At 36.4% G+C, this 25,315-nt stretch overlaps 1 protein-coding gene across 1 annotated transcript in view; it reads left to right on the top strand.

The window, feature by feature from the left end:
- Positions 1–25,315, top strand: part of PGM2L1 (phosphoglucomutase 2 like 1) — a 52,138-nt gene that overhangs the window by 4,105 nt on the left and 22,718 nt on the right. The window contains exons 2-4 of the mRNA XM_046014799.1: positions 19,516–19,683; positions 23,285–23,391; positions 24,095–24,179. Of these exons, the coding sequence (XP_045870755.1) occupies positions 19,516–19,683; positions 23,285–23,391; positions 24,095–24,179 (360 nt within the window). The remainder of the gene's footprint in view (positions 1–19,515; positions 19,684–23,284; positions 23,392–24,094; positions 24,180–25,315) is intronic.

Raw genomic sequence — 25,315 nt, 5'->3', positions numbered from 1 at the left:
AGACAGGGTTTTTATTGGAGCAGTCTGGAGTACCCCACATAGTTTCTATGCGGTGGCATTCTGTTGTTCAATTTACTGTAATTCCTTATCTGACCCTCAGTTTTTATGCCTTCAAACTTTGTTAGTTTGTCTTATCTCAGGTTGGATTGACCCTACTCAAGAAACTGAAACTGATGTCTAAATTCAGAATGCAACTTTATTAATTTAGGGTATAGATGTAATATAAGTGGATTTGTCTCTAGTCAGGGTATTTACTAGACGTACCATAAGGGAAGTCAAAGACTAAGAAGATTTATAGTAGTCATGAAATCAGATCACAGGGATTCAGATACATGCTTAAATGTTTAACAACATTGGCCGGTAATAAGTAAATGCATCATTTCTATGATGGGACTATCCTACCACTGGAACCCAACAAGTCCAAGGATCAAGGTGTTCCTTCTCCAGGCAATGCACAGATGACTCTTTTAAAGTGCTCTTTCCACTGGGTGTTGTGCAAAAACAATGAATATGGTTACGCTGAAAAAATAAATAAATTAAAAAAATAAATAAAGTGCTCTTTCCTTTCTGTGCTCTAGGGCTAAGGCTCCCACTTTCTTCCTACTTCTTTCTTTCAAGGTTTTTGTACATTCTATCACATTGTAGACAAGTCTTGACTGGCCTAGAAGCCAGATTCTCTTTAACATGACAACCATTACCTGTTTTCTGATCTACTGTAAATTTTAACTTTTTGAAAACAGATATAACCAAGATACTGAGTACTGCTCAAGTTTGGGTGTGTGAATGTGTGGGTGGGGAGTGGGACAGTACAGGGCAGCGCCGTTCAGTCAGTTGGAGGAGCAACAGCTATAGATTGACGAAATGTGCAGGCAGAGATTGGCCATGGCATTTTGAGAAATAGAAAGTAGAGCACTCTGGTCTCAAAATGTAGGTCTATGTTGAGAAAGGATAGAATGTAAAGCTAAAGAGGAGTTAGGTTAGGTTAGGGTTATGAAATGCCTGAAAATAGAAATAAAAGACTTTAAGCCAGTGATTTTCCGATATCTAGCAGTGAAACTTTTTCAAGCAGATTATAGCCCAGGAAACTAGTGGTGAACGAATTCCCTTTTAAATCATCATTGTGTGATGGAAAATATATCCAAGAAGCACATCTACAAAGGCAGTCTAGTGTAATTTCATTGTATAGAGACCTGAAGAAGTTGTGGTAAAGCCTGGACCAGAGTGTTTATCTGCCACCTAGTTCAATCCAATTTTTACAATACTAGTTTATATTACTTTTTTTGGTTCACATTTTTCTAATTAATTTGGTCTTTAGTCAATGAAGAGTATGGAATACATGTGGCTTTATTAATTTGGGGAAATATTAGTACTTACTAGTTGAATTTATTTGTGTAATGTTTCAAACTTTTGTAAAATGATCTAAATCTCATTTGATACTCACAGCAACCCTGATTGGTAGGCAAGCCAGGCAGTAGTTATCCCCATTTTTACAAGTAAAGAAACTTAGTTTAAGAAAAGGTAAATGACTTACTCAAGGATGTATGACTTTTAAGCAGTAGAGTTGGGACTAGAATTAGAACCTGACCTTTATTCTAGTTTTCTCATCACTGCACTATACTCTATAACCTGAATATTTAGTAAATGTTAGTGACATAAACCAGGTTCAAGGACTTCATTTAAAGCCATTTTATTGGCTTTTGTTAAACCTGAGTAGGATGTAATTGCAGAATAAATGTCATGGAATTTTTTTTAAAGAGCCGAATTTGCAGATCAACAGTTTGCTTTGGTCTCCCTGGCAACAGCATTCTCCCTCTGAGAAATTTAGTGCATATAAATAAGGGTTTGAATTTATTTTACTTCTTAGAAATAAAATTCATTATTTTTTTTGTTTCCAGACTTCTTACATTTCCTCATCAGTTTCCACCATTTCATCTTCAAAGCATTTTTATTTATTTTAAAGAAATACATGCTTATGATAAAAAAAAAAGTACAAAAGAGAACATAATAGAAAACAATGTTCCTACCCACTTCTCATTTTTGATTTGCTTCTTAGAAGCCATTTTTAGCTGTTTCTTTTTAGTCATTCTCATGGTTACCATCAAAAGACTAAATAAGGGGCACCTGGGTGGCTCAGTGGGTTAAGCCTCTGCCTTTCGCTCAGGTCGTGATCCCAGCATCCTGGGATCGAGCCCCGCATCAGGCTCTCTGCTTTGCAGGGAGCCTGCTTCCTCCTCTCTCTCTCTCTATGCCTGCCTCTCTCCCTACTTGTGATCTCTATCTGTCAAATAAATAAATAAAATCTTAAAAAAAAAAAAAAAGACTAAATAATATGCCAGTACCAGTAGTCCTTGACTTAGGTTATTATTTGTCAAATATGTTCTATAAAAACTCAGAGCTCACTTACACAATTCTCTATCTCTCCTAAATTTCAGTAGTTATATTTTAGTTATTCTCTTAAAAGTTTAAATAATGTACTTAGTGCTAACAAAGCCTACAGAACAATAAGCCCAACTCACACATCAGAACTCCCAATTGACCATTTTATTTAAGAGGACACTGGCACTGACATGGATGAATTACCCCAATACCCCAATGTAAAGAAATCCCAGACGACCATAGTGCCCTAGATCCACATTGGGCTTCAGGAAATGTGTCTATGCCATAAATAATAAAAAGCTGGAAGATGTTAATCATATGGTGAAGATGGTATGTTTTTCTGGCAACAACTTTTAAAAAAAGAAAAGCAGGTATCCACGGATAGTAGAGAAGAAGGGAAGGGAAGAGGGAGGGAAGGAGGGAAGGAAGGAAGACCTGAGTAAGCAGGTTATGGTTTGAACACGAAGCAAACAAAAACAGGGCATGATTTTGAACAATGAATTTGACGGAGCTTAAGAAAAGATGCATTTTGATCTCAATACCTTCAGGAAACATAGGTGGGCCTGAACAGAAGCAAATTTTATCCAAACCCACTACAGGGATTCACAGTGAACAATATTTAGATGATCTCAACCTTATGTTTACATTATGTTCAGTTTTAAAGATCAACCTGACAACAAAACATAAGATTTAGTAATTTTTTATTGTGGTGAAAAAACATAATAAGCTAAAATTACCATCTTAACGACTTTTAAGTGTACAGTTCAGTAGTGTTAATTATATTCACATTGTTCTGAAATGGATCTCTAGAACTTTTTCAGCTTGCAAGTCTGAAACCCAGCTGTTACATAAGTCCCCTTTTACCTCTCCCCCCACTCCCTGGTAATCACCATTCTATTCCATTTCTGTGAATTTAACTATGTTAGATAGTTCATAAAAAGAGAATCGTACAGTATTTGTCTTTTTGTGATGGTTTATTTCACTAGTATGATGTGTTTAAGGTTCATCTTGCTGTAGCCTATGACAGGATTTCCTTCTTTAAGGCTGAATAATATGGTATATCATACTTCATTTATCCTTTCATTCATCAGTGGACATTTGGGTTGCATCCACCTCTTGGCTGTTGTGAATAGTGCTGCTGTGAACACGGATGTGCAAATATCTCAAGACCCTTCTTTCAGTTCTTAACCGACTGAGCCACCCAGGCATCCCACCTGCTTTCAATTCTTTTAGCATATACCCAGAGTGGGATTGCTGGAACCAAATGTAGATGTTAGTGGGATAAATAGGGTTTTGGCTTACTGTGCTTTGTTTCATGCTACTTTCTGTTTTTCAGAAATATGTTGCAATTTCATCTAGTCCTCAGGACCCACAGACCCCTTTCCCAGTTCTTTTGCATTATGGGTTTAGTCCTGTCCTATACCTTTACTGTCATTTAAAAAATTCTCAGGAAGATGAGGAGACAAGCGTTTGAAACTTTCATCTTCAACTGAAACTATTATTTTTTCAAATTAAAAATATACTTAAAACTGGAAGCAACCAAGGTGTCCTTCAGTAGGTGAATGGGTAAACAAACTTTGGTACATCCATACAGTAGAATATTATTTATTGATTTTTTTAAAAAAGTTATCAAGCCACAAAAAGAAGTAATCTATCAAGCCACAAAAACACAGTTAAACTTTAAATACTTACTAGTTAATGAAAGATGCCATTCTGAAAAAGCTACCTACTGTATGACTCTATATGTCATTCTGAAAAAGATAAAACTGTAGAGAAAATTAAAAAAAAATTACCTGGGGAAAGGAAGGAGTAGATGGAGCACAAGGGATTTTTAGAGCAGTTAAGCTATTCTTGTATGATACTGTAATGTGCAATACGTTATGTATTTGTCAGTACCCATATGTAAAATATGGACTTTAGTACATAGTATTGGATCAATATTGGATCAATTACAACAAATGTACCACACTAATACAAGATGTTCACAACAGGGGAAACTGAAGAGAACACCCTGTACTATCTGCTCACTTTTCTTTTTATTTATTTATTGGACACAGAGAAATCACAAGTAGGCAGAGAGGCAGTCAGAGAGAGAGAAGGGGAAGCAGGCTCCCCACCAAGCAGATAGCCCACTGCGGGGCTTGATCCCAGGACCCTGAGACCATGACCTGAACCCAAGACAGAGACTTAACCCTCTGAACTACCCAGGTGCCCCTATCTTTTCTTTCTTAAAGGATTTTTTATTAGTTCCTTCAAGTTTTCTACGAGGCCATTAGAAAGCTTATGTGGAGGGGTGCCTGGGTGGCTCAGTGGGTTAAAGCCTCTGCCTTCGGCTCAGGTCATGATCTCAGGGTTCTGGGATCGAGCCCCACATGGGGCTCTCTGCTCAGCGGGGAGCCTGCTTCCTCTTCTCTCTCCTCTCTCTGCCTACCTCTCTGCCTACTTGTGATCTCTGTCTGTCAAATAACTAAATAAAATCTTTAAAAAAAAAAAAAAAGCCTATGTGGATATATCCTTGATCTAGAGTTTTTTTCCCTCTTTCTTTCCTGTTTAAAAAAATCAGAGCCTAGTGCTCGCTTCGGCAGCACATATACTAAAAAATCAGAGCCTAGAGAACCTGATGAAAAGGAATTTGTCTTCATTTGATTCTTTCAGATTTTATTTGTAAGATACATTGAACGAACCAAAGAATGTAAGTATTATATTTCACCATTTTAGATTTTCATAGTCCCTCCCTGGATTATCTATATTAGATTTCTTTAATCGTCTTGGAGAGACAGCATGATTTGCTTAATTGTTTTTACATATTTCATCTGTCTGTTTGTTTTTTATAAATATATTTTCCCCAGAATGAAAGGTTGATACATAATTTAGTGCAGATTATACTAAAATATTTTTTTCATTAGTTAATTTCTATCTACTGCCAGTTAGTACTAAGAGAGTTAATGGAGAAAAGAACATTTTTCTGGTGGAAAAGAATAGACAGGTCACCATAGCTAATCCTGCATGGGACCTTTTACACCAGATTATTTAGTGAGCACTGGATCTTACCAAACAAAACTATGGCATGGTCATATCAAATGTCCTGAAGAATATGAAAATTATAATGTAAATGAAAAATCCTATGCTTCTCAGATACATAGGCCTTTTAGCTTTCAGCTAATCAGAAGATCTCTTTAATGTAAATAGTGGTTTTATTTTATGGTTTCTCGTGTCATTTTTCTCGTGTCATTTTCCCTCTGAAATGTTTCATTATTTATGCAGATAAAATTTAGAAAAAAACTAAATGCCTACCAAAAGGGAAAGGATAAACAAATTGGAACACTGCAACAGTAGAATACACTAGATCAGCGATGAATGGATAAAGAAGTTATAGTGTATATACACCATGGAATATTATTCAACCATAAAAAATGACAACACTACCATTTGTGACAACATAGATGGAACCTGAAGGCATTATGCTAAAGGGAAATAAGACAGACAAGAACAACAAAGACTATATGGTCTTACTTACATGTGGAATCTAAAAAGACCCCAAAAGACCAAAAAACACAGCAAACTCATAGATCAGATTTGTGGTTATCAGATGGGGGATGTATATGCAGAATTGAAGATGGTCAAAGGGTATATAAACTTCTGGTTATAAGTCAGTACTAGGGATGTAATGGATAATATAATTATAGCATACACTACTGTATGATATATTGGAAAAGTTGTTAAGAAAGTAGATTCTAGGGGCACCTGGGTGGCTTGGTTGAGTATCCGACTCTTGGTTTCGGCTCAGGTCATGCTCTCAGGGTTGGGAAATTTAGCCCCACGTTGGGCTCCACGCTCAGTGGGGAATCTGCTTAGATTCTTTTCCACTCTCTCTCCTTCTGCTCCTCCCGTTTCTCTCTCTAAAATAAATAAATAAATCTTTCAAAAAAAGTAGTAGATTCTAAGAGTTTTCATCACAAAGAGAATTTTTTCCCCTTTTATTGCATCTATCTAAGATGATGGATATTAACCAAACCTATTATGCTAATCATTTCACGATACCTTGAACAGCATGAAGGTTGGGGCACCAACACCACAAGCAGTCAAAAATCTGCATTTAACTTTTGACTCCCAAAAAACTTAATAATAGGCTCCTTTTGACCAGAAGCCTTACTGATAACATAGTTAATTAACACATATTTTGTATGTTATATGTATTACAAAATATATTCTTACAAAAGAATAAAGCTAGACAAAAGAAAATCATAAAGGGAAAATAAATTCACAATTTTGTACTGATTTTACTGAAAAAATTTGCATATAAGTGGGCCTGCTCAGTTCAAACATGTATTGTTCAAGGGTTGATTGTATATATAAATTAAACCATCATACTGTGTATTTTAAACTTACAGTGATATTAGTTGTTTCTCAGTAAAACAGGAACGAAAATATATATATATACATCTATATGTATTGAAAGGACCTCCAAGATATATTAAGTGAAATAAGCAAGTTGCAGAACAGTGTGTGCCATTTGATACCGTATATATAAAACAAAAAGAGCAAAACTCTGTCCAGTAAAGATCTGGAAGGATACATCACAACAGTACTGGCTCCCCCTATAGGAGGGGCCTGGGACGGATGGTAATAGTCGAAGACCTATTTAGCTTTATATGTATTATTAGGTGTTTTTTTTTTTTTAAGATTTTATTTATTTATTTGGCGGAGACACAGCAAGAGAGGGAACACAAGCAGGGAAAGTGGGAAAGGGAGAAGCAGGTTTCCTGTTGAGCAGGGAGTCCAATATGGGGCTCGAATGAGCTGAAGGCAGACACTTAATGCCTGAGCCACCGAGGCGCCCCTGTATTATTAGTATTTTTTTAAGGAGCAAAATGTATGGATATAGTTCAAAATTAATAATAATATTTAAAATACAAATAGGGGCACCAGGGTGGCTCATTTGTTTATAAGCGTCTGACTCTTCATCTCAGCTCGAGTCTTAATCTCAGGGTGGTGAGTTCAAGCCCTGCATTGCTGGCTCCATGCTGGGTTTGAAGTTTACTTAAAAAAATAAAATAAGATATAAATAGGGGCACCTGGGTGGCTCAGTCGTTAAGTGTCTGCCTTCAGCTCAGGTCATGATCCCAGGGTCCTGGTATCGGCCCCGAATTGGGCTCCCTGCTCAGTGGGGAGCCTGTTTCTCCCTCTCCCACTCCCTCTGCTTGTATTCCCTTTCTCGCTGGGTCTCTATCAAATAAATAAATAGTCTTAAAAAAATGATACAAATGAACAATTAATGATCAACTATCTGACACTGCTTTTTAAGAGCCATAGAAATTGAAAGTCAGGAAGACTACATAACAAATAGAATTGGAGCTGGGCCTTGAAGGATAAATAAGATAGAAATAGATGATGAATATGGAGACAGAAAATTTAAGGTGGGAGAAACAGAAAAATAAAATGGAAAACGAAACTGATCAGGGAAATGAAACTGAATGGGCAGTGTACAAGAGAATAATGAAGATTTTTAAATTTTACCTCAAGTACAGTGTATGGACTGCTATGGCAGTGAAGATTACATAAAGGAGGGGCTCCTGGGTGTCATCTGCATTTGGCCCAGGGCTAGATCCCAGGGTGGGGCTCTCTGCTCAGTGGGGAGTCTCCTTCTCCCTCTCCCAATGACCCTCCTCTTGCTCCTGACCTTATTGGCGGCACTCTCTCTCTCAGGAATCATTTTTTTTTTTTAAATCTTAAAAAAAAAAAAAAAATTACGGAAAGGAAAAAGGAAATCTCTTGTTTATTGAATGATCATGTGCCAGATATGTTAATAGATGCTTTCATGTAAAAAACAAAACAAAACAAAACAAACCAAAAACCCTCTTAATCTTTCAAGGATTGCTTGAGGTAGTTATTCCCATTTTTTTTTAACCTTGTATACAAACTTGGATTCAGAGAAATGGAGAGAGTATTTCAGTCTAAGAAGATGTTGATCTCTGGCCTTAGGAATCTAATTCCTAACCTTTATATTCGATATAAATGGAACTGGATTCTAGCCTTGGTTCTTGGCTGATTAGTTGGCAGTATGTAATTAAGATGAGATGGGTTGGAGATGTGGAGGGTAGCCTGGAGATTTTTCTAGAATTATGGGTAACAGTTTTACATTAGGATGATTATAGAGCCTTCCAACGAATTAAAGAAGTAATGAGCCTTTTTAACAAATTGACCTCTCCTTTATAAAAACACAGAATGAGGGGTGCCTGGGTGGCTCAGTGGGTTAAAGCCTCTGCCTTTGGCTCAGGTTATGATCCCAGGGTCCTGGGATGGAGCCCTGCATGGGCTCTCTGCTCAGCAGGGAGCCTGCTTCCCCCTCTCTCTGCCTGCCTGTCTGCCTACTTGTGATCTCTCTCTCTCTGTCAAATAAATAAAATCTTAAAAAAATAAAAAATAAATGAAAACACAGAATGATAAGCATCTCCTATTTTGTTAACAATATTTTGCTAAATTTAAATCCGATCTCCTTTTTAAAGAAATAAATTACAGGTTCAGTTTAAATTCCCATATCCACTTAACTGATCCCATTTTCCTCCCCTTCCATATTTCTCCAAAGTTAACAAGGCATATCTAAGAATACTAGAGTTTTGTCTAAATTTCCTGTTTGGTTGAAAATAGCTTTGTTTTTCTTTTAATTCAAAGTCAAGATAACCTTGGAAGCTGAATAGCTCCTTTAAAAAAAAATCACTTGGGGGATGCCTGGGTGGCTCAGTTGGTTAAGCAGCTGCCTTCGGCTCAGGTCATGATCCCAGTGTCCTGGGATCGAGTCCCACATCGGGCTCCTTGCTTGGCAGGGAGCTTGCTTCTCCCTCTGACTCTGCCTGCCACTCTGTCTGCCTGTGCTCGCTCTCTCTCTCTCTGACAAATAAATAAATAAAATCTTTAAAAAAAAAAAAAAAAAAAAAAAAAATCACTTGGTCAAAACTATTTCAGTGCCTGAAAACACTCAAATCCCAAAATTGAAGTATTGTGTTTTTTATAATATGTAAATACTCAATATATAATTTTTTAAAAGATTTTATTTATTTATTTGACAGACAGAGATCACAAGTAGGCAGAGAGGCAGGCAGAGGAGAGAGAGGAGGAAGCAGTCTCCCTGCTGAGCAGAGAGTCCGATGCAGGGGTCGATCCCAGGACCCTGAGATCATGACCTAAGCTGAAGGCAGAAGCTTTAACCCACTGAGCCACCCAGGTGCCCCCCCCCCCCCCCCCCCCCCCCGCCTTTTGACAATACTCTCATCAGGTCCGCAATATTCTTATCACTAGAGTTTTACAAATGGTGAAACTAAAGAACAGAGAGGTTCAGTTACTTGTCCAAGATCACGCAGCTAGTTAGTGGTGGCTGTGGGATCAGAACCCAGGCAGATGGGCTCTATTCACCCAAGCCCGGTGATAGTGGTTAAACTCTTGCTGGAGCTGAAGATACAGGGGGAGACTGGAGACTGGAGTGGAGTTTAAGCATAACAAAGTGTGTGTGTGTGTGTGTGTGTGTGTGTGTGTGTGTGTGTGTGTCTTTGTTACCTGCCAAGCACTGTTCTGAGCACTTTTTTTTTTTTTTTTAAGATTTTATGTGAGAGAGAGCAGAAATGGAGAGGGGAGAAGAGGGAGAAGCAGGCTCCCTGCTTAGCAGGGACCCTGACGTGGAGCTGGAGCCCAGGACCCTGGGATCATGACCTGAGCCAAAGGCAGAGCATTTAACCTACTGAGCCACCCAGGAGCTCCTGTAACTTTTGAAAATGTGGATACTGTTAACTTTTGCCTAAATAGTACCAGAAGCTATAGTTTCTTAACAAAATGCAAGTCAACAATAAAATAACATCAAATACAGCCTAAGATGTTCATTAGGTAGAAATGTCATATTTTACAAAGATAGTAAGTTTCATTTGTGGTTTCTGTAAAATTAGATTCATACTTACATAGTATTATGATTTAAATATCCCAAACATCAAGGAACTTTTACATAATTATCAGGAAAAACTTAAAAGTAAGAGAGTTGATATTCTACTACAGTGCATCTCACACCCATGACTTTATTTTTGTAATTTGCATATCTTTAAAAAAAAACCAACAACTCTGCTTCATAAAGAGAATTCAGGTATCTTTCAAGTTTTGTATTTTTAACATTAAATTGTATTTTTCAAGTGTTTTATAAAGATAATTGAAGAAAACCCACCTAATATTGTTTGTTATTAATTCATACTTTATAATGTAAAACACTGTGCTTCTGGGTTTATGCATATTTCCTCTGCTTCAACCTCAGCTTTAGGGCTTTTCTATATACTTTTTTTAAAGTCAGGCTTATTGAGGTATAATTTACATTTACATAATGGACAGTAAATTTCATTCTTTTAAGTGTTCCATTTAATGCATTTTGAAAAGTGTATACAATTGAATAACCAACATCACAAAGAGCATTTGTATCACTGCAGAAAGTTCCCTTCTGCCCCTTTTGTAGTGAATCCCCTTGCTCCAACCCCTATCAATCACTGATCTAATTTTGTCCTGAGTTTTTGTTCACTGAGATATAATTCACATAATGTGAAATAAAATTTACCACTTTAAAATGAATGATTCAGTGGGTTTTAGAATATTCAAAAGGTTGTGCAATTGTCACCACTATCTAATTCCCAAACACTGTAATCATCCCAGAAAGAAACCCCATACCTATTAGTAGTCACTCCCTGTTCCTCCTCCCCCACCCCAGCTCCTGACAACTACTCACCTGTCTAAATTTGCCTATTCTGGACCTTTCATATAAATGGAAGCATAGTATTGTTGTATGTGACTTTTGTGTCTGCCTTCTTTCACTTAGCATATTTTCCAAAGTTCATCCATATTGTAGCACGAATCAATACTTATTACAGTGAATTGTCTGTTTATATATCTTCTTTAGTGAATCCTTTGCCTGTTTTTTTTATTTTTTTAAGATTTTATTTATTTGAGAGAGAGCATGAGCAGGGGTGCTACCAAGGTGCAGAAGGAGAGGGAGAAGCAGACTCCACACCGAGGAGAGATCTTGACTCTGGGTTTATTCCAGGAGCTTGATCCCAGGACCCCAAGTTCGTGACCCTGGTGGAAGTCAAGATACGCAACCGACTGAGCCACTCAGGCGTCCCTCCTTTGCCCCTTTTTAAATTGGGTTGTCTTTTGGGGCGCCTGGGTGGCTCAGTGGGTTAAAGCCTCTGCCTTCGGCTCGGGTCATGGTCTCAGGGTCCTGGCATCAGCTCTCTGCTCAGCAGGGAGCCTGCTTCCTCCTCTCTCTCTGCTTGCGTCTCTGCCTATTTATGATCTCTGTCTGTCAAATAAATAAATAAAATCTTAAAAAAAAATAGGGTTGTCTTTTTATTGTTGAGTTGTAATAGTTCTTTATTGTTCCTATAGTTTGCCTTTACAGAAATCATGCAATATGTAGACTTTTTGTGTCTAGCTTTCTTCACTTAACATAATGCTTGTGAGATTTATCTATTTTGTTGTCTATTTCAGCAGTTTATTCCTTTTTATTGCTAAATGTTATTCCATTTTATGGATGTACAACAATTTATTTATTCACCTGTTGATGGACAGCAGGTTTCAACTGTTGAGAATAAATCTATTATTAAAACTCATTTACAGAAAAAAAATTCATTTACAGTTCTTTGTGTGAACATGTTTCAAACATTTCTCTTGGGTAGATGTCTCATGGAATTACTATTAAAAATTTACTGAGGGGGCGCCTGGGTGGCTCAGTGGGTTAAGCCTCTGCCTTCGGCTTGGATGGAGCCCCACATTGGGCTCTCTGCTCAGCAGGGAGCCTGCTTCCCCCTTTCTGTCTGCCCCTCTGCCTACTTGTGATCTCTGTCAAATAAATAAAATAAAATCTTAAAAAAAAAAAGCATAAGAATGGCAAAAATTAAAGACTAAAAAAACCTGCATTCTGTAGAGGGTACATGACAGTGTCACATGGTTAGTGACACTGAAATTGGGGTAGTCCTGGGGGACCTGGCTGGCTTAGTCAGAAGAGCATATGACTCCTGATCTTGGGGTCGAGTTTGAGCCCCACACTAGACACAGAGATTACTAAAATTAAATAAATTTAATTTTAAAAATTGGGGTAGTCCTTTTAGAGTTTGCTGCCACTATCAAAATTTAAACTGCATGTACATTTTGGCCCGTAAATTTCTCTGTCCACAGCAATATCTTCACCCAAACAAAAATATTTATTCATGTAAGAATGTTGATTGCAGCATTTTACTGGTAGTAGTATTATTACCATTGCATTGATAAAGAACTTAAAATTTAGAGAGGGAGCCTAGTAACACTGAGCGAATATTAGAGGTCTAGACAGGATTTGAATCCAGGTTGGTCTGGCTTTAAATCCTATACCACCTCACTACAAACAACAAAACAATTATGTAGAGCAGGCTAATAATGCTTCTAATAATAATAAACTCCAACTATAAGGTAAAACATTATTCTTTTAAATTACATCTATATAAAAATGATCTACCAGACATGAATACTATTAGGTTACTGAGTACTTCCTAATGTTTAACTACACAGCTATTAGAGTAGGGCCTAAAAATTCTATTCTCTGTTATAAACATCACAACCAGTCCTAACCTAATTCCTGGTTCTGAAAGAGCCTGTAAATTAGAGAAAAATAAAAATGGATTAAAAATCATAATGCATTAGACATAAGTATATATTTTTTTTTATTTTTTTAAAGATTTTATTTATTTATTTGACAGAGAGAGAGATCACAAGTAGGCAGAAAGGCAGGCAGAGAGAGAGAGGAGGAAGCAGGCTCCCTGCGGAGCAGAGAGCCCGATGCGGGGCTCGATCCCAGGACCCTGAGATCATGACCTGAGCCGAAGGCAGCGGCTTAATCCACTGAGCCACCCAGGTGCCCCCATAAGTATATTTTTATGGTAAACAGTGCTAAGCGATTATAGAGATAGGCATATGAACTCTACTTTAGGTTTCTCCACTATTTCATAGGTAGACAATTTTAAATTAGATACTGATGTCTCAAATGTTTTAAAATATACCTAAAGGGCTATCTATGTAACCATGATTATATTTTCCATTCAGATGAATTTGTATTTTTTGTTGGTTTTTTTTTTATTTTGTTGTTAAAATCTTCAAATGACTATGATTTTTATAAGCTATCATATAGGAAGGTTCTAAAGAACTACAAATTATTTTTAAATACTATTTCCACAGAGAAGTCAGATGTATTAAGTGAAAAGCAGAAGCGTGTATAAAGTGTTTTAATCTGTGTAAAAAGAGGTATGTGTATACTTATGTATCATTCCAGAAATACTGCATGCAAATGTAAGAGACTAAAAATAGTGATTATCTCTGATGGGGAAACCAGGAGTAAGGTCTGAGGTAGGTAAGTGACTTATATTTGTTGTACAGCCTTGGTACTGTTTGGATATTTTATGGATGTCTTACTTATTTTATGGTAAAAACTAGGTAAGTATCTATGATCGCTGAGGGAAAATTACTTGTGTGTCTACTTTTTACCTCACAAATTGTTCTTTTCAGAACAGCACCCACAGGGGCACCTGGGTGGCTCAGTGGGTTAAAGCCTCCGCCTTCAGCTCGGGTCATGATCTCAGGGTCCTGGGATCCAGTCCCGCATCAAGCTCTCTGCTCAGCTGGGAGTCTGCTTCCCCCTCTCTCTCTGCCTGCCTCTCTGCCTGCCTCTCTGCCTACTTGTGATCTCTGTCTGTCAAATAAATAAAATCTTAAAAAAAAAAAAAAAACAGCACCCACAGAGGGCTATTAATAAAACATACAATGGATCTTCCTCAAATACAAATTATTGTTTGCTTAATAAATGTGCTCCCTTATTTACAACACACTCATTATTTGAGAGTAGGAACAGCCTAATAGCCAAAAGAGAAAAAAATGATTCAACTGGTGTCAACTGTAAAGAAAGCATCTCTAAAATTATACTGTAAGTCTGTGGAGAAGTTATATGATGTACATACTTTTTGATAATGCACTTGTTGATCTACATATAAAATGAAAATTAATTATTTAGAAAGTAAATGCATTCCATCTGAACTAAATTTGCTCTTAACCAGTATATTTTAGAATCCTAATAATTTTATTACCCCAAAAAAGTAATCCTGAAGAAAATCCAAAAAGATTTTAGTGACTGCTAGCATTTTCTATACTTCATCAGGAGTAAAGCTGATTGTTTAGTAGGAAATCAGTAAGCTAAAGAGTACAGAATTAAAGCCATGCATTATTTTCAAATTTTACCTGTTTACTCAAAATTTTCCTTTAGGTTCTAATCCTATGGATTGCTGCAACTTTATATGGCTGAAATGAAGAAAAGAAAGTGTCTTCTTACATAAAACTCTGTGGAGTTCTGTTTTTTCCATAAGGCCCAAATTCAAAGAAAACATGAAAGAACCGATTTCCACAAAAAAAAAAGCAGCCCTATATATATATATATATATCTATATATACATACATATATATATATACACACATATATATATATACATACATATATATATATACACAGAAGTACCTCTTCTAACAAACTTCTTACAAACTCTCATAGATGTGAATAAAGCTATACACCAGACCAAAGTCACTCCAACCTGCCTGCCATGAAATGAAAGTATTAGTACTCACTTACGAAGGATTTTTTTGGACTCACCCAAGCTTTTCTGAACCTATTCTGTATGTAATTAGAGGGTTTCTGTATTATTAATGTATAATAAATGTAAATATGTATAAAAGGATATAAAGTAATTAATCATCATTATATACAACAAATCAAGTTTGTCAGTGAGAAATTCACCTATAAATCTTAGTTCCTACTTCTTTTATAAAAAACCTAATATTTGTAAAATTTTTATACAACTTGAATCTACTCTATTAATATTCTAGTACTAAACCTAACAGCATAAAAATAATTTAAAATGTGATCTTCATTATTTAGAAGATTAGAACAGATCTAAAAGAACATAATATATATTCACAATTCAAACCCTAATATTGTTATATATATAAAGATGAGGCAATGGACACTGGGGCAATGGGACACTGTGACTTGTGTAAGATGGATGAATCATAGACCCATACCCCTGAAACAAGTAATAAAGTAAAAAGAAAAAAAAAAAGATGAGGTAATATACAAAATTGACTTTTTAGTGGCTCAAATATATCTAAAATTGCAAAGCTACAAATATCATTTTAAAATTTTACTGACAGAAGCTGCTGTCTAAACAATAAATACCCATTTTATAAAACTACAGAGAAAAAATATTTAAGTTTATTTCTAAACAGAAGTTAAAATAGGAAACTGCAGTCTGAAAATCCAAAGGGTAAATGCAACTGACATTTACTTCTGAGGGTCAGCCAGTTTGAAGATCCAAATCTAGAGACCTGGAGTAGAACATGTTTTCCCAACCAGCTGCTTCCTTATTGAGTCCAAAATATACTCTTGCTAATCAATAATTTTTCCCAATTAAGGGCCTTTGTATATTTCTAAATTTTATTTCTCCATCTTTAAAATTTTTTTCATACAGAAGTATAATTGACATACATTATATTGTTTTAAATATAAAATAGTGATTTGATAATTCAATAGATTACACAATGCTCACCATGATAAATGTAAAAGTTATACCATCTGTCACCGTATGTTAATACAATATTATTGACTATATTGCCTGTGCTATACTCCTCATCTCCATGACTTGTTTATTTTATAACTAGAAGTTTGTATTTCTCAATCTCTCTTGCGTATTCTGCACATGCCCCCACCCCTCTCCCCTCTGGGGACCACCAGTTTGTTCTCTGTATTTATGAGTCTGTTTCTGGTTTTTGTTTGTTCATTTGTTTTGTGTTTTAGATTCCAGATGTAAGTAAAATAATTTCTCATTTAAAAAAATTATAGAAATTAGCATAAATTAAATTGGCTTAAATAAATTCGAATGACTATTCTTGTCATATAAAATGAGATGTCATAAATAAGAATTGGCTTAATAAAATTTGAGAAATAACCAGTTAATGAATATAAAAATCATATCCAGGAAATAAAGATTCTAATTACTCAAAAAGCAGAAAATACAATTCCAAATATAATATATTGTTATCATTTAAGTATAATACTAAATATATCAAAATTATTATGAAAGATCAAAATGTTGATTATTGTATTTCAAAACTGAAGATTACATAGACAGTCTTTTTTTTAACTGTTCAATAGTAGTCATATCCAAGTATGCATTAAGCTTTAAACAAAAAATATTTCTCATATAAGGCAGTTAAAATAAAGCATTTTAAATGTTCTTTAGGCATTCTGACACATACTTTTCTTGACTAAAACTGCTCTTAAAAAATAAGGTCTTGGGGCACCTGGATGGCTCAATGGGTTAAAGCCTCTGCCTTGGCTCGGGTCATGATCCCAGCGTCCTGGGATGGAGCCCCGCATTGAGCCCTGAATCGGGCTGTCTGCTCAGCCAGGAGCCTGCTTCCCTTCCTCTCTCTCTGCCTGCCTCTCTGCCAACTTGTGATCTCTGTCTGTCAAATAAATAAATAAATAAATAATCTTTTAAAAAAATAAAAAATAAAGTCTTAATAAAAAAAATAGAAAAATCACCTCAGGAGATGCAGAGAAAGCATTTGAAAAATTCAATAGCCAATAATTATTTTTAAATTTCTCAGTAAATTTTTTTTATTATTATTTTTAAAAATATTTTATTTATTTATTTGACAGACAAAGATCACAAGTAGGCAGAGAGGCAGGCAGAGAGAGAGAGGAGGAAGCAGGCTCTCCGCTGAGCAGAGAGCCCGATGCGGGGCTCGATTCCAGGACCCTGAGATCATGACCTGAGCCTAAGGCAGAGGCTTAACCCACTGAGCAACCCAGGCGCCCCTTACGTTTGTTTTTCAGTGTTCACCCTCTTCAAGTCTCTTTGACCTCTATCAAATCTGGTGGTATCTTAGACATTAGAATAATAAATAGTAGCCCAGGTAATCTTATTGTTTAGATTCTTATCTTTTTTTTTTTTTAAAGATTTTATTTATTTATTTGACAGAGAGAGATCACAAGTAGGCAGAGAGGCAGGCAGAGAGAGGGAGAGGGAAGCAGGCTCCCTGCCGAGCAGAGAGCCCGATGTGGGACTCGATCCCGGGACCCTGAGATCATGACCTGAGCTGAAGGCAGCGGCTTAAACCACTGAGCCACCCAGGTGCCCCTAGATTCTTATCTTAATAGCTATTCCTATTTGGGGCATCAGGGTGGCTCAGTTGGTTAAGTGTCTGCCTTACACTCAGGTCATGATCTCAGGGTCCTCTGCCCCTCCCTGGCTTGTGCACATGGCACGCTTTCTTTCTCTCTCTCAAATAAATAAAATCTTGAAAAAAAAAAAAATCTTGAAAAAAAATAGCTATTCATATTCTTATATAGCCTGTGTATTTGCTAGTGTGTGCCATTTATAAAAGGGAGATTTCTTGAGTTAAGGTCTATGTGAGTATATATATATATGTATATATATCTTTATGTACATATATATGTGTATATATCTTTAAATATATACATATATATATTTATATATATATATATTTAAAGATTTTATTTATTTATTTGAAACAGAGAGAGAGAGAGAGCAATCACAAGTAGGCAGAGAAGCAGGCAGAGGGGGAGGGGGGGAAAGCAGGCTCCCCGCTGAGTAGAGAGCCCAATGTGGGGCTCAATCCCAGGACCCTGAGACCATGACCTGAGCCGAAGGCAGAGACTTAAACCCACTGAGCCACCCAGGAGCCCCAATATATTTTTATTTTATAGGCTATTTTTAGCAGATTACAATTTCAGTTAATCAGAATTTCCATTAGTTTGTGGCATGTACTCTGGTTACTTTAATTCCACTATAACCAGAAAACCTTTCTGTTTGTTTGTTTGGTTGTTTATTTATTTATTTTTAAAAGATTTGATTTATTCATTTGACAGAGATCACAAGTAGGCAGAGAGGCAGGCAGAGAGAGAGAGAGAGGGAGGGAAGCAGGCTCCCTGCTGAGCAGAGAGCCCAGTGCAGGGCTAGATCCCAGGACCCTGAGATCATGACCTGAGCTGAAGGCAGAGGCTTTAACTCACTGAGCCACCCAGGTGCCCCCTTTCTGTTTAAATATATATTAATATGTTTTTATTTCTTTGCAAGTACAAATATATTCTCATATTTAGCAGCTTGTAGGTGCCTTGGTTTATCATTCGGAATATTCATTATTGTATAGGCTCTAGATGTAGAAGATTTAAGCTGTTAGTATGGACTAAATCCATACTACACAAAGTATGGAAGGGAGAAGTTGTGGTTCACTTTATTTTCGTAATATCTGACTCTTACTCTTAAAATACTGGAAAATCCCATTCAATTTTATTCTAATTTTTTATTGCATTTCTATTTGAAGCTAATTGTTTGTGAAGTACTATTTCAGTCAGGGGCATCCTTGAGCTTTATGAAAATAAGGTAAAAGATGTGATAATGAAACAAAGAATTCTAAAATGTAGATGTTGGTGTGTCCTGCTCAGCAAGCCAAGTTTGGACTGAATTTTCATTCTCATTCTTATCTAAATCCACATGTAATATCTAAGACCATTTTATGGTCATCTTTACTGTAGATACATTGAGTGGTTTTCTGTGACTTTAAAGAGCAGGAACACTTATCTGGTCACTTTGAATCACAGAGATTTGGGAAGTAGTTGGTAAGTGTCTGTTGATGGCTTTTACCCAATAGCTTCCACATTTCTTTTAACACTTAATACTCTAATTAATGTTATTTTTTGACTAAGAGACCTATTTTGGATTCATAGCTCTTAAGTTTATCAATTTGTTAAAAAACTCTTGAATAGTATTACCAAAAAATGCTGGGATAATTAGAGATATGTAAATGGACTCCAGTAGGGGCCTGGCTCCTTAGGGGACCCGGTAAAGGGCCAGGTATTGTTTTATTATACATACTAATATTGATCATTAGTACTGTGGAATCTATAGTGTGTCTAGAACCTCGTGATATACACATAACACTTCCTGGCTCCTCAGAAGGGCTTCATATTAGGACCCAGCTTGTGATGCTGATTAAGTCTTAATACCTTTTTTATAGAATCCCAAAACAAAAGAGCAGATTGAAAATCTGTTACGGAATGGGATGAACAAGGAGCTGCGGGATCGTCTTTGTTGCCGAATGACTTTTGGGACTGCAGGACTTCGTTCTACTATGGGAGCAGGATTTTGCTATATTAATGACCTTACAGTAATACAGTCAACACAGGTAAGAATTACAAAGTACTATAGGTATACTTTTTATCACACTATTTTTTGGATTTCTAAACTAGGTTGTGCCTTTCTAAAAACAAAAACAAACTTTATATCTAGGAAGGTACTTTTTGTAAGTAAAAAATGTGGAATAAATCCTGATCTTTGGTCTTGCATAAGATTTATTTTAGAAGGCATTTGTGTATCTTCAAGGTTATAGACTAACTTTCTGATTGAGTTCTTTTGGTGACCATATTCAAACTCTTGACATTGTTAATTTGCATTTGAAATCAGGAAATGGATATTGACATTTCCAGCTGATAGAAAGAAACAAACTTAGAAAAAAGAGAATTACTCATTTTGGCATATGGCCATTGATAAAGATTAACCAGAGTATTTGGAAAATGCAGTTGAAAATATTTCCCTTTAACATGGTTTTCCATATCCATGAGAGTTCTTTAAGAGTGTCCATATCCATGAGAGGTTTTTTAAATTTAAATTCAATTAGTCAACATATAGAACGTCCTTAGTTTCAGATGTAGGGTTCAATAATTCATCAGTTGTGTATAACACTAGTGCTTATCTCATCACATGCCCTTCTTTTTTTTTTTTTTTTTAAAGATTTTATTTATTTATTTGACAGACAGAGATCACAAGTAGACAGAGAGGCAGGCAGAGAGAGAGGAAGGGAAGCAGGCTCCCTGTTGAGCAGAGAGCCCGATGCGGGGCTTGATCCCAGGACCCTGAGATCATGACCTAAGCTGAAGGCAGAGGCTTTAACCCACTGAGCCACCCAGGCGCCCCATCACATGCCCTTCTTAATGCCCATCACCCAATCACCCTACCCCTCTGCCCACCTCTCCCCCAGCAACCCCCAGTTTGTTTCTTATAGTCCATGAGAGTTCCTTAAAACAGCTTATGATATGATACAATTTATTTCTCCCCATTTTTATGCAACATAGAAACAGATTACTTTCTTTTTCTAGTGAATCATTCCTACTGCTTCAAGGAATTGTATACTTTTGAGGCTAAAATGCATTTAGCATATACTAAAAATAGTTCTGGACTAGAGGATTGCTCAGTAGATATAAAGATATAATTCTAATCAATAGCGCCAACAGTAAATCATCCTTAGCCTTGTTCTGAGGGAATTCTCTAAAGGCAAAGGCTAATGCAGGGGATGGGGAAGAAGAGACGACAAGATGACTAAATAGGTAGGATACGTGCCACTTCTGCACCCGTCTCCTTTCTTTCCCTCATCGAGAGATGTGTCAGCTCACTCTTTTAATAAATTTATTTCCTTATAGGCTTTTAATAAAGGAAGATTCGTTGACTTTTCAAAAGGGATTGGAGGAGGTGTTTGAAAATCATTTTCTATGGAAATATAAATTGTTACTAGAGTTGAGATTCCATTATGTGAAGTGGAAAAGCCTAATGGAATCTGATTCTTAAGCCCTAGCCCCTTTCAGAATCTAGGTTTATGGGGATAAGAGAAGGTAGATTTTTAAACCGGAGAATAGTAGGAAGTTCTGTGAGATTTGAGGATAGCATCATCTTTAGAAATAAATAAATTGGTGAAACTAACCAGCGTGGGTTATAGTAAGCATGCGTGCATGCACACATCCACAGACTCACACCCACAGTCACAGGGAGTATAACCAGAGCGCAGGGGCGCAAGAGCACCAGACTCTGGAGATCCTAAGCAGCCCAGGTTGAGGCACTTGCTGCTGACAAAATCCAAAGGCAGAGAAACAGGGTGGTGGTGAAACAAAGGAATTTCAGTGTGGCCAATACCACGAAGACAGTGGACTTAACATCTCAAAGACTGTCTCCAAAGGGCTGAAAAAACTTCTACGTTTACATAAGGAAAGTGTAGGACAAAAGTAGTGGGTATGTGCAGGTGGGCAGTAAAGGTCAGGTCGATCGTTGTCTTGGGGTCACTCATGCAGGGTCTTGCTGACATTATTAGAGGGATAGGTAGTTTTGGTTCCCATCACAAGATGCTTTGCCAGCTGGGGTTTTTGCCTGATCTAAGAGATTAGCTGGAGAGAAGAGCTTAATCAAATGCAAAGTATAGACTAGGCCAAAAGGGAGGTGGTTGAGGTTCTCTTTCAGGAGTAGGTTGGAAAGAATAATTATATTTGAAAGAGGGGTCTAGAAGTCACTGGGGCCTCATGGTGCTGCCACATACTGTCTTAGCTGTGCCTGCCATATAGTAGCCTTCAGTAAATTTAGATGAATTTAGGCCTTGGGCAAGTCATTGAGTGGAGCTTCAATCTTATTCCTTCTGCTCTTTTCTTTGAAAAGATGTTGAAGGACAGACAAAAATAGGAAAGGTATCTTCATCTTTTCTTTTTGGGGATGTAAGGATTAAATGTGCCAACATTTGTGAAAGTGATTTTAAAGGACTATACAATATGAAGTGTTATTTTTAGAGATGAAAGCATTAAAGTTAGCAAATCATTCATAGGATACTTAAATGGTTCTAATTTATTGTTGTAATGTTTTCAGTATTAAATACTTTCATTTCTTTTTTTGTCGCCATTGGCTGCAAATTTTCCTAGTTTATGAAATTTTCTTTCTGTGAGATTTTAGAACTCAGGAATTACAAATGGGATCAGCCATCTTAAGAAATGTTCTAATGAAAAGAAAAAAAAGAAAGAAAAAAAGAAATGTTCTAATGGGGCACCTGGGTGGCTAAGTTGATAGAACGTGCACACTCGATCTTGGGGTTGGGAGTTTGAGCCCCATGTTGGGTGTAGAGGTTACTTAAAATTAATGAAAGAAAGGGAGAGAGAGAGGGAGGGAGGAAGGAGGCAAGGAAAGGCAGAAAGGAAAAGAAAGAAAGAAAGAGAAAAGAAAGAAAAGAGAGAAAGAGGAAGGAAGGAAGGGGAAGAGGTAAGGGAAGGGAAGGAAGGAAGGAAGAAAGAAAAAAAAATTTTTTTTTAAAGATTTTATTTATATATTTGACAGAGAGATCACAAGTAGGCAGAGGCAGGCAGAGAGAGAGGAGGAAGCAGGATCCCTGCTGAGCAGAGAGCCCGATGTGGGGCGCGATCCCAGGACCCTGAGATCATGACCTGAGCTGAAGGCAGAGGCTTTAACCCACTGAGCCACCCAGGTGCCCCGAAAGAAAAATTTCTAATGGAAGTTTATGTTGCTGATTAAAAATGTTTGTGTCATAAATAGGTCAAATCTTTTGTATGGCTTCAGTCTTGAGATTTAGCAGGGCCTAAAATGGTCACAATTCTGTTGTCTACAGCCATAAGGCAAGAAACAATTTCTTTTGGTTCTTTTAACAATTTTTTTTTTTCCGTACTGACTCTCTTGTCTTCTTTTTTCCCTAATGTTTTATGTATCGTATTGGCTTTCATAGTTACTTAATTGATACTTCTGTGGTATTAAATGTGTCTGACACTTGAGGGAATAAATATTTATCATCTCAGATTTGAGGACTGAACAGTATTGTTCCCACATGGGTAAACACGAGCTTAAAGGTGGAAGCCAGTTCCCTATGAGCCAATAAACTGCACACAACACATAAAAATAATGGATTTTAAATGGTAGAAAATGCAGGTATTAGTCAGGAACTAATCTTTTGTATTTATCTGCTTCAGGGAATGTACAAATACCTTGAAAGATGTTTCTCAGACTTCAAGCAGAGAGGCTTTGTTGTTGGGTATGACACCCGGGGTCAAGTAACTAGCAGCTGCAGCAGCCAGAGGTACAGTGTGAATTGTTTCAGAGATTAAGTTGGACTGGAATAAAACCTTAAAAACAATTAGTGGTAGGATTTCTGAAACAGGAAACTGTCAACTAGAAATGTGATCACGTGCTGATGTTTATTTTAGAGCTGAAATGGAAGCGTGTTAAAGCTTCTATTATAACTTTCGCTCTTACAGGCAGAATTAAAATTTTAAATATTTAGAGTTAGTATTTAGAATGACATCATAGTTTATGTTATGATTTTAATATTTTGGCACAAGTATCAGGTGGGAGTGATTGTATAACTTGTATTCTCTCATTATACTCACATTTAATTAGTTTTAGGGCATTTTCACACATAGATAATCAGGAGATAGCAATATTTTTTTTAGGGTTTAATTATTTTTGTTTCTTGAATTCTTTTAATTCACTTTCCCCATTCTTTTTGCCTTTTGTGTGTTTTGTTTCTTGGTAAAGAAAGATGAATGAGGAAAAAGAAAGAAATTAAAATATCAGTTCTATTTCTTATTAAGTTCCTTTTCAAAAAATCTTATTTAAGTTGGGACATGGAGCCTAAATAACCAGTGATTATAAGACTTTGTTGTATTAGGCTACTACATATTCACAATAATTATAATATGAAACATTTATTTTGTGGAGGGTTGGGTTTTAAAATGTGTGGTAAGCTAAGAACTAAGTGAAATCTCTATTTTTGTTTTTAGACTTGCTAAACTCACTGCTGCGGTCTTACTAGCCAAAGATGTTCCTGTGTACCTTTTTTCAAGATATGTTCCTACACCTTTTGTAGTAAGTGTGTCATGTTATTGATTGTATACTTTGTTGCTCCTAAAAAGATTTCTTAATTCAACTGGGATTCAAATCTTTGTCATGTTATAGTTCTATATTAAGTGATATGAAGGATGAAAGGAAGGAAAACAAATTTTACTCAGAATTTATTTTCACTGAACAAGCGTGTATTGACCCACCAAAGAATTTGATCTATAACAAGATGACAAGTCCACAGTCATGGTCTGATATTTTAATACTCTTCTTCCAGAAACTGGCTTATCAGGCAGATTAAAATGGCTGAGGAGAAATTTGGACACACTATTAGCATGCTTGATCTGAGTGTGTGTGTGTGTGTAAACACTGTATTTAGTAATGGTAGGATATTCATTTTTATCAAGCAGGGTAAAAAAAGGAAATTTCAGTAAATACCAGAGAATTGCTTATCAAGCCGTAGTTCTGGACCTCAATGCAATGAGATCAGAGATAAGAAACTCATAAAACCCCATGTGTTTGGAATTTTTAAAACATAATTCCTGGGTTAAGGAAGATATAATAATGAAGATTAGAAACTACAGGCAGTCCTTGCTTTGCATGATATTGTAGGACTATAAAGATAACTATCAGCTGAAACCATGCACAGTGATCCTTAATAATCAAAGGGAAAATTACAACTGTTCTGAGAACCTTAAAGTTTTCTGTCCAAAGATTAAGAATACCCTATTCTTGGTTAAAAATGTATAAGGAAAAGAAAAAAATAGTAAAATTAATACTTATATAGTACACTGTAATTAAAACATTAAAAACATTGAGAATAAAGTGCTTTATTTCTTGGTAAAAAAATTTATCAAGAGTAGGAACAGGACAGGGGCATCTAGCTGGCTCAGTTGGAAGAACGTGCAACTCTTGATCTTTGGGTCATGGGTTTGAGCCCCATGTTGGGCTAGATAGATAGACAGGTAAAGAAAGTATGAACAACATGTGCTTCTTATTGTATAACTTAATATGAGTGAGCATCCTTTCTATTTCTTGGTGAATTGTCACATTCCTTTATAAGTTTAGATCAGCTTCCCATAGTGTATCTGTTGAACTTTCAATTATGATTTTTCTCTGAGAGTTCCTTTAATGTGAAGGTTTTTTTTGCCAATATCCTTCCC

This window comes from Meles meles, chromosome 8 (assembly GCF_922984935.1).
Source record: "Meles meles chromosome 8, mMelMel3.1 paternal haplotype, whole genome shotgun sequence".
In the NCBI taxonomy this organism is placed as follows: Eukaryota; Metazoa; Chordata; class Mammalia; order Carnivora; family Mustelidae; genus Meles; species Meles meles.
This window is presented reverse-complemented; position numbering and strand designations above follow the sequence as displayed.